At 42.4% G+C, this 10,783-nt stretch overlaps 1 protein-coding gene across 1 annotated transcript; it reads right to left on the reverse strand.

The window, feature by feature from the left end:
* Window positions 1–463: 463 nt before the first annotated feature.
* On the reverse strand, window positions 464–10,600 carry sephs3 (selenophosphate synthetase 3). The gene is made up of 8 exons (XM_083769961.1): window positions 9,993–10,600; window positions 9,055–9,158; window positions 7,800–7,907; window positions 6,450–6,604; window positions 4,955–5,045; window positions 4,629–4,728; window positions 3,743–3,955; window positions 464–3,332 (listed from the first exon to the last, which is right to left on the reverse strand). Exons 1-8 carry the CDS (start codon window positions 10,279–10,281, stop codon window positions 3,076–3,078), a joined length of 1,317 nt encoding a protein of 438 aa, XP_083626087.1. The 5' UTR covers window positions 10,282–10,600; the 3' UTR covers window positions 464–3,075.
* Between the last annotated feature and the right edge of the window lie 183 nt (window positions 10,601–10,783).

Genomic DNA, 10,783 nt, shown 5'->3' on the forward strand with positions numbered 1-10,783 from the left:
TCACTGTATATTGTATCTTTTCCCTTTTTTGCTTCCCATATGATGAATTCCTGTTCTGTTCTTTAGCTACATAGAAATGTCTATTTGTATGTCTCTAAATGTTTGTATGTCTTTAAATGTTTTGATGAATTGAACAATGTGGACCCTGTTGTAAACAAGTGTAATGCTTAATTGGGTCGTCCACTCACAGTTGACAGTCTTTGTATTGAGTTTGTGCTTAAAATGTACTGTAAATTCTACAAACTGTTAATAAATATTTCAATCCATTTCAAAAACGCCTGCATGCGATTCATAATGGTGTATGTATGTTACATTATGCAGCCTGTTGACGTCTAACTTGTCCAGCGACAGACAAATGTAAGTATATTGTATTCATTTAGTTGTAATTATACATGGCGTATATATCCACATGTAGAAGTTGACAAAACTGTGCTTCCCATCCCCCTAAAATAAACAGCAGAGAGACAGTTGATGAAGGATTTATTGATTGCAAAAGCAGGAATCTAGAACACGTACAGCTCCTGACTGTCGGCAACCCCAAGACCGACCACCACATCTTAATGGAAGCATCCACTCCACCTACCCCCAACGGACTGGGGTTTAAAAGGCAAAGCATCATGAATAGGTGGAGGACGGGACTTGGTCCTTAAGACAGCCAGAGAGCTTAAAAGAGACAAGGCATTTTGGCACCACCCGTTTGGCCCAGAGAAAGCTGCTCAACTCTTCCTCTGTGGCCACATCGGGTGGAACCAGGTGCCCGTTATTATAAATGGATTTTATTTTCTCCACAAACAAATTGCATTCACCAATAATATCATCGACCCCTTTAAAAACGTCCCTTATGACAAACACACATTCTTACATGGTAAAAAGTAATTCAAATTCCATTTGTACTGTGTACAGTCACATTTTTTCCCATTCACTGAATTTTGGTCAAGTACCTTTAGGGATGTTTCTTCTTTGCAAATTAAATACATGTTTGTTTTTATTTTCCAGGGAATACATTTATCCAGCTATAAATTCAAGGAATCTCTGCGTGTACAGTGGCAGGTGTACTGCTGAGGACACAGAAAGGTGTGCAGTGTAAAGTCGATCAGATGAGCGCTTCCATACAGCTAGCCAAGCAGTCAGACCAGTGCTGTAGTCCAGGCTTTTTTTCTTCAGACAGTATACCATAAGTATTCCCTGTGCAAGTATAGGCTATACGCTTGTGCGTGGTCACTGGATGAAATGACTAGCAGACGGTATACGCTTTTTTCCCCCCGTAAAACTTCGGCATGGCATACTACATAACGTATATAGAGCGTCGCAGTCCCGCCCCTTTCATGACAACGCCAGGCCCAGGAAATGGTTCCCAATGCATTTTTTCCCCCATAGACATTTCAAAACTTATTTATTTAAAGACCTTATAAGCGTAGTACTATATATATATATATATATATATATATATATATATATATATATATATATATATATATATATGTATGTATATATTTTGGACCAAACAAATAATTACAGAAGAAATTAAGAAGAAAAACAAAAAAGTGTTGTAACCTGCCGTTTTCTTCTTCTTTCTAATTATTTGTTCAGCCCGAAAAATTGTGTTTGTTGTCATGATTTGTCACGACAAGAGTTGGCTTTGTCCGCGGCGTAAACGTCTTTAAAACCCATTTTGGGCGGGAACCCCTTTTGGTGTTAGCATTATGTTATGCTTTAGCTATTGAAAAATAGCAGATCTACAAGCTCATAGCGGCGCGCTACGAGGTTGTAGGTCTGCTATTTCTTTTAAACCGTGAAAATGCCGCACAAATCTTTGAATATATATTCTTTCAGATGACTTTTTTCAGGCCTAAATGGGTTAAATAAATACTTTCTGAAAAGTCTATGGGGAAAATGAACAGGGGATTTATATCCCGGGGTCTCTCGAGGGGGGACGGGACTGCGACGCTCTATAGCGGTAGATTACTACACGACTGAATCAGACCAATTTCTAACCCCTTTTTGATGTTTTAAACATGTTATAATTTAGCTATTGAAAAATAGCAGATCTACAAGCTCATAGCGCGCCACCGAGTGGCGCGCTACGAGCTTGTAGGTCTGCTATTTTGTTTTTAATCGTGAAAGTTATTTTTATTCCGAAAACTGTCAGGATTTAGAATACATTTGTAGAATCGCTACCAGGTAAAAATAGGCTAAATGAGCATGTGCTCCGGATGGGGCACAGCACTAGAACAAGCACAGTTGTCTGTGTGTAGACTAGAGGGTAATAGATGGTACAACTGTGAGAAACAGTTGAGAAAAGTCTTCCAGTTTAGTCACAGAAAACAGTGAGAGGTGTGGGCACAGATGGAGGAGCATGTAGATGGGTCTAATGCTCCATTCCCCCCCTAGCCCCGCTCGGAACCCGACGTAAAGTTTCTGACATTTGGATGACTTTACACGTAGGGTCCCGTCCCATCTCTCCCACGCTAAATGTTACGCGGACGTACATACCTTCGGAAACGGCTTTGGAGTGATTGTGATACGTTTCAAAAGAAGCATATATAGGAGCCACCGACGGTGGCTAGCTCGTTCCTGCCCTCTGATCTGCTCTGTCGCAGCTATATAGCCACTGTCGGTGCGGGAGGCGGTACAATGGGATGTCAATAAGGAAGTCAAGGAAGGAAGGAAGAGAGAATTTCGGAGCTGCCAAAACGGTCAAACACAGAATTAAAAAAAATACTTAACGGCTTCTGCGCCAAAGGAAATTTCTCCGACGTTTCCGTCGTCTTCTATAGCTCCTATATGCTTCTTTTGAAACGTATCACAATCGCTCAAAAGCCGCAGCACTGACGTTTCCGAAGGCATGTACGTACGTGTAACATTTAGTGTGGGAGAGACGGGACCCTACGTGTAAAGTCATCCAGCGGGGGCTCCATTCCCCCAAACCACCAGGAAAAAGATCATTGTGGCTTTGGGTCTATTCGGGGTGAGATGGGACATCGAGAGCAACATGCACGCACGATTTGCACGTGCGTACACATACGCACACAAATGCACACACAGTCACACACACACACACCGGTGTGTCAGAATCTATGACAGGTTTGGGCTGGGGGCGGAGCTGGGGGCGGAGGTGCTGCTGTCCTGACTGGCTGCTTGGCTCCCTCGGGGCGGGACCTCGATGATGCGGGGCTTGTCTATGATGCGAGCGCGGCGGTCGCCTTTCTCCACGATGCCGATGATCCAGGCTCCGCCCACGGAGCCCTGGCCTCCGAACCCGGAGCCCTGGCTCTTCATCTCGGAGCAGAACTTGGCCGCCTGCTCTCTGGGCAGACACACCAAAAGACCACCTGGTGGCAGGAGGAGGAGGAAATGATCAAAACACTCACACAAAACACCACCGAAGACAGATGAATCGTTCAATGAGTCAATTTGGTTTGAGGGTTTTATTTTACCCCATTCTGACCTGAGATCAGATTCATACGAGGTTTCCACTGGACACACACTGGTCTGATTAACCCATTCTGACCTGAGATCAGATTCTAAAAAATGTCAGTCGTTCTTCGATTCTTCGAAAAATAGCAGACCTACAAGCTCGTAGCGCGCCACTCGGTGGCGCGCTATGAGCTTGTAGATCTGCTATTTTTCAATAGCTAAAGCATAACACCAAAATGGGTTCCCGTTCAGAATGGGTCAAGGAGATAAAAACAGACTAGCTCTAGTCCCACTAATAATCTATTGTCTCTTTGTTCATTCATACCAGACGTCTCAGCCGACGTCCCCTGAACCAGGTTGAACAGGTTTCCGCAGGCTTTGCTGATGGCGGCCATCTTGGCGATGATGGGCAGGTTGTGGATGACGAAAGCCACCTCGTTCTGCTGCTGCGCTGCCATGGTGTTGGCATGGCCCAACAACCCGAAGCCCGTCACGTCTGTCGCCGCATGGGCCTGGAATCTGTGCATGAGGCCCGCCGCTGCCAACACAAACATGCATTGGAGAATGATGGATTAAAACTCTTTCTGGAGCCGTTTACTGGTACGGTACCCAATTTCTACATGCTCAATGGCTAACCGCCCTCCCAGTACAGATCCTTACCCTGAACTGAACCCCAGCGAACCCAACCTAATGCACAAACAAACCCATTTTAAATAGTTAAACTTAATCTGTCTCGAACGTCACACGTAAACTATTTTTAAATTTTGGCTCTGGCTGATGCAATGTAGGACGGTAATAATATTGCAGTTTCAGGATCTGCTACCAAAATAGTTTTATGTGGAAGAGCTTTGATATTAAAAAAAAGAAAGAAAAAAAAGAGAGTAAAAGGCTAAAGGCCAAAAAACAAAATCATCCTTTTCAAATTATTCTCATCTCTGGGAAGACAGCACTGTCTTCATAAACACTTTAACCCCTTTTGGTGTTTTAAACATGATGTTATAATTTAGCTATTGAAAAATAGCAGATCTACAAGCTCATAGCGCGCCACCGAGTGGCGCGCTACGAGCTTGTAGGTCTGCTATTTTTGAAAAATCGTGAAAATGTGCCTTTTTTGAGAACCACTGATACAGAAACATAAGGTTTTTCAGAAAGCTGGATTTTTGAAAATTTCGACGTCAGGCCTAAATGGGTTAAATCCATGATTAATTTACCTGTGCGATTTAGTGTTGCCATGGAGAACATGGCCTCCTGGTAGGCTTCCTTAACGTCGTCCTTGGTGACCACCAGCTTTATCTTGTTCCACCTCTCCGTCTGGGAATGACGGCAATGAAAGAATAAGAAGATACAGTTTATTATAGTGTGTGAGGAGATAGAACAATCTTTCATGTAGCAATAAAATGTATATGTGGGCCCGACGGCCTTTACTGCATGTCTCTCTCCCCATGTCCTGTCAGCCTACTGTCTATCCCTCCATAAAGAAATATATAAAAACTAAAAACTCTATAACCCAACAGCAAAAGCATGATTATTGACTGACCTGGTCCAGCCACTGGTGAGCATTGACAGCCACCTGTGTCCCCAGAGGTTTGGTCAGAACCAAGACATCACCTGGTACTGCTCCATTTGGCCTAAAAAAACACAGACACATTTTAGAGGAGTTTCCTGGGAAACTATTATTTTGAATGCTTCAGTTGATGTCGCACTACCGTTTTTATAGTCAGCATAACTATAAAGTACAATTTAAATTAATATTTTATTAACTTGTGGCTGCACTTTAACAATTATCAATGGAATTATTTATTCCTAGATTTTAATTACGCATGGGTATCGGATCGTTACTCTGTATCAAACGATACACAAGTTGTGGGTCGATCCGTGATGTCATTAGTATTATGGCCAAGGCCATATACTGATGACATCAGATTCAGATTCTTCATTATCCAACAGCGTGACAGCCCGTGTAGCCCTTCGCTAAGTCCCTCCCCAACCCGTCCTGGTCCAATAGCCATGTTAGCAGCGAGGAGACAGGGCAAGCTGTCCTTCTCCCCCATTGAGATGCATGTTAAATGACACGATTCATCCATATAAATAATCGATCATTTCGGTAGCAAAACCTTCAAAGTGTCTTCTAAATCTAGTCAACCAGACAAAATGTCCATGACATTATTTAAATAAACTAGAAATACAAGGAAATTCATGTTCAAAATGGTTCGAAATTCATTTCATGTCGCACGGTAAGACTACGGTCATTAGTGTTATTGCCATCACCTGGGTGGGTCAGTCGTGTAGCTTTCTCAACTTCAAGCTGTGTATGTGTTCAACAACACAGCCATGCGAAACCAACACTGACAGCCATGAGGTGGCCAAAGCTTGACCCGCATGGCAACAGTTGCTGAACTATTTGGATTGTGTCCGTGTCCAGTGAGTGCTTGGTAGTTTAAATCATCAGTAAAATCAGATTACTAAAAAGGGGAAGGGCCGGTGGAAGCGTTCATGAGGGGGAAAAGAAAAAGGATTTTCAAGCTAGCAACACGTTGAGCTTTGTTACCTTGTTGTAGATCTGTTCTGCAAAATTGTGACATATTGTGTAAGACCACTAGTCTGCAAAACTATTGCATAATAATAGAGTTTCATACAAACTGTACATTGTGTGCAAGTACATTAACCCATTCTGAACGGGAACCCATTTTGGTGTTAGCATCATGCTCATAGCGCGCCACCGAGTGGCGCGCTACGAGCTTGTAGGTCTGCTATTTTTGAAAAATCGAAGAACGACTGACATTTTTAGAATCTGATCTCAGGTCAGAATGGGTTAATCAGACCAGTGTGTGTCCAGTGGAAACCTCGTATGAATCTGATCTCAGGTCAGAATGGGTTAACGGTGCAGAGTTATTGGGAGCCAGCTGTGAGTGAGACCCTCCCCAACGCTAGGCTCCGAACTCCCATGGGTGTCCACCCCTTAATTCCGGCGGACAGATGAAAGGACAGATTTGTCCCGTCGAAGGTGCAACACACAGCTGTCTGAGACTCACATGATGAACTCGTTGGGCTGGCAGACAACTGAGGCCACGCCTCCAACAATGATCCATGGATTGACCACCGTCTGGCCGCCCGTCACCGAGGTCCCGCCCTCCTCCGCAGCGTCACGGAACCCTCGCATCATCAGTGGCATCACCTGCTCGCGCTCCTGTTTTACACGTGCAGCAGAAACGGGTTAACCCATTTAGAACCGAGTTAAAAACGTTCACTTTGAAAGAATGTATATATTCAAAGATTTTAGCGACACATTTTTTTTACGATTTTTCAAAAATAGCAGACCTACAAGCTATGAGCTTGTAGATCTGCTATTTTTCAATAGCTAAAGTATAACATGATGCTAGAAACACCAAAAGGGGTTCCCGTCCAGAAATGGGTTAAAACAAGGAATGATTGATTCCAACAGGAATTCAAATATACATGCTGGATGTTACTAATTGTGACATTTTTTTTAACCCATATAGGCCTGACGTCGAAAAAAGAAAAAGAAAACGATCGCTCTGAAAGAATATATATTCAAAGTTTCAAAATTTGCGCCACATTTTCACGATTAAAAAAAAATAGCAGACCCTACAAGCTATTAGATCGGAGCTTAGAGCTTGCAGATCTGCTATTTTTCAATAGCTAAAGTATAACATAATGTTAGTTATAACACCAAAATGGGTTAAAACAAGGAATGATTGATTCCAACAGGAATTCAAATATACATCTGTGAATGAACTAAAAGAATTGCATTATTAGTTCAAAAGTGTTCGAATTAATATTTTGGACTGGATCTATTCCCTGGTACTGAATAAATAAAGGAAAACATACAGCATATGGTCACCACCCAACCACTAACACACTGTCACTCACATGCAGATACCTTGCATCTCCATAATGATATCTTTATTGATGTTTTTAATAAATGAATGATCTCTTTTATACTTGGTACTATGACAGTGATGCCACGCAAAAGTATCACAATGTGCTATTTTTAAAACAATTTCTATTTAAAAAATATTTGAAAATATTTGCTTAACCCATTTTGGGCGGGAACCCCTTTTGGTGTTAGCAACATGTTATGCTTTAGCTATTGAAAAATAGCAGATCTACGAGCTTGTAGGTCTGCTATTTTTGAAAAAAAACGAAGAACGACTGACATAGCAACATGGCTTTTTCAGAAAACTGTCAGGATGTAGAAGACATTTTTAAAATTTGATCTCAGGTCAAAATAGGTTAAAAGTGGTCTGTGGGTTTTGTACATATTTAACCGATCAAAAATATGAAAGAGCTTGTGAGTTGTGAGTAAATAATAACTATGTTATGTGTAGTTTGGACATGGAAGATTTCAACCAGACAAATACCTTTTCATTCATCTTCTGACTGACACTGAGCAGCATTAGCATGTTGTCACATTCGGTGATGCCCATGGCGTAGAGATCACTGAGGACGTTCGCACACGCAATCCTCCCCTGTGAGAAAAATACAGAGGTATAAATTAAATAGAGAAAAGCAAGGAAACGACCGGTGAGGGGAAGGGGAGAAAGAGAATTTAATGTGTGGATCCACATGGTTTTAAAGTTAACCCATTTTGACCTGAGATCAGAATTAAAAAAATTCTTCTACATCCTGACAGTTTTCTGAAAAAGCTATGTTTCTGTCAGTCGTTCTTCGATTTTTCAAAAATAGCAGACCTACAAGCTCGTAGCGTGCCACTCGGTGGCGAGCTATGAGCTTGTAGATCTGCTATTTTTCAATAGCTAAAGCATAACATAGTGCTAACACCAAAAGGGGTTCCTGCCCAAAATGGGTTAAGACATGTAAACTGCTTGATTAATGTGTCACACTAAATTGCAGAATCCATTTAATTCAGTTTGATTGAAAACCGATATATTGGACTGGTTGTGTCAGAACAAAACCAATATATTGGAAATAAAATAGTAAGACTGGTAGAAAAATACAGACGCCAGATCTGAAATAGCAGCTGGTGCAACTCTTGAGGAGTCTTGCATTAGTTACACGTTTATAAAAGCTTATAGAGAAAGTTAGGTCAACATAAAATATTCATTGTTTTATTGTGTAAACGTGTGGACAGTGAATCATGGTCTAGTTATTTCCCAAGACCAATTGGAGGCCTATTTCATTGCCTTGTGATACATACTGATCACAGAGGACAAATGAGGTGAAACGTTGCACAAACAACCCATTGAGAAACATCATGGAAATTAAATGAACATACTAGTGTATGTATCTATCTTTCAAACTTAGTACACTAAAATAGATCTGAACGTCTTACAATGAAACAAACAAATGCAATTAACATTATTTGATATTTTGGAGATTAAATGTAACATTCAATGGATATCTTTCAGTTTAAACCCATTTTGGGTTTTTTAAACATTGTTATAATTTAGCTATTGAAAAATAGCAGATCTACAAGCTCATAGCGCACCACCGAGTGGCGCGCTACGAGCTTGTAGATCTGCTATTTTTGAAAAACCCGTGAAAATATTTATTTCAGAAAACTGGGAGGATTTAGAAGAAACTTTTTAAATTTCGAGGTCAGGCCTAAATGGGTTAATGCTGGCTAAAACATTGTATAGTAGTAGTAGCACTCACCATCATGTATGGATCCTCCACTAGAGGGTAGAAGAAGTCTGTGGTTTGGACCAGTGAGAGACCACCATGCCTTAGAGGTATCACACAGGAGTCCATTCCTATACCTGATGACAACATTCACAAGTTTACGAAACATTTACAGTTGGGACAATGGTCGGTCCATATATATATATATATATATATATACGCCAACTCTTTGTTCATTTACCACTATGTTAATAACATATGCATACCTTCCACAATTCACTGCCAGCATACTGCACAGCATATTGCACCAAAACACAAAAGGCATTGACACAATGCCCAGAAATAACTCCTAGTTAATTGTTAACACGTTATATACGTGTATAGATGTTTTCTATACGTTTCGCCATATGAAAAAGGTGCATGGTCCCATTGTTATTTTTGAATGAAACATTCAGAGTTAAGTAGAGACAAAGACGTTTTACAGAATTCCAGACGCATGTACACAATATTTGGGAAAAGGATCAAAAGGCTGAGATCCTGCTTAGTCATCCGTCCCATGACCTGACACTTCAGTTGAGTAAACTTGTTACTCATTAACTTCATATCACACAAGTTTGCTGACATGATGAAACTTTCTGTATTGTAATGTACAGTAGAGCTGTAAACAAACGGGAGTAACTTTAATTTAACAGTGCCTTCTGAGATTTTATTCCCCCACAACCGTCTGGGAACAACTGAGTGATGTAACATGATGTAAACGATCATCATGGTGCTCCTGTGAATGAATGATGTAAGGAGTGAGGTTCTTGCTATCCTAGTGTAGGATAGCATGTTTGCGTAGCTACAGCAGCTGGCTAACAGGCAGGCATAGTCCCACGAAAACATCATGACATATGTTTCAAAGCTAGCGATGCTAATCTCAGATAGCCTTCAATCTGACAACATGCGCTCGTTCAATATTCTCCCTTCACCTAGTCGAGGACCGCCGGGCAGTTGACCGAACTCTGAGGCTTGGTCTCCGGCCTTCCCTCCATCATCCCCGGCGGACCGGTCGGGCTCCAGTCCCTCCAGGAGTTTGAGCAGAGCCTCCTGAGGGACCTTGCAGCCTCATCCTTTCAGGTCGGAGAAGCCAGTGAGCCGGAATCCGCGCTCCAGGCCGTGGTCCTCCGGCTTGAACGGCTTGTATCCCGGGGGAAGGAGAAGACACCCCTCGGTCCCCACAGCCTCGGCTGGTGGGGTCGGGGCTGTTGAGCCAGACATCGCCTGTTTTAGAAGGAAGACCCCGAAGAAGGCGGACGACGCACGCCGGCCAGGAGGAGGAGGAGGAGGAGGAGGATGCGAGACGAGAGGAAAAGCTCCAGATGCAGATGAATGAAGTGGCAGTTGGCTTCACGCGCTACACTCACTGCTGGCAGGAAGACAAGAAGACACCGACTTGACCGTAGAGCCTGGAATGGATTGTATACTTCGTCGCACGGAGTTGCCGCGCACCACACACACACACAGCAGATCCACAAGCTCACACATTCACAACGTGTGGCGCGTGCGACGCGTCGTGAGCTTGTAGATTTGGCATTTGTGTGTGGCGCGCGTCTGCGCGACACCGTCATACGGCGGAGCATCATGACGAGGTGGAGCGGTCCACTATTGTCGTCACGATTGTGCCTTTAATTAGCACAAGTACAGTTACTTGCACACATATCACAAATTGTCCTCGCTGTATTTTTTATTTATTTATAACATTTTGATAGTACGCCCAGGC

The sequence above is a fragment of the Protomyctophum parallelum genome, assembly GCF_964188405.1.
Source record: "Protomyctophum parallelum genome assembly, chromosome: 7".
NCBI classification, from domain to species: Eukaryota; Metazoa; Chordata; class Actinopteri; order Myctophiformes; family Myctophidae; genus Protomyctophum; species Protomyctophum parallelum.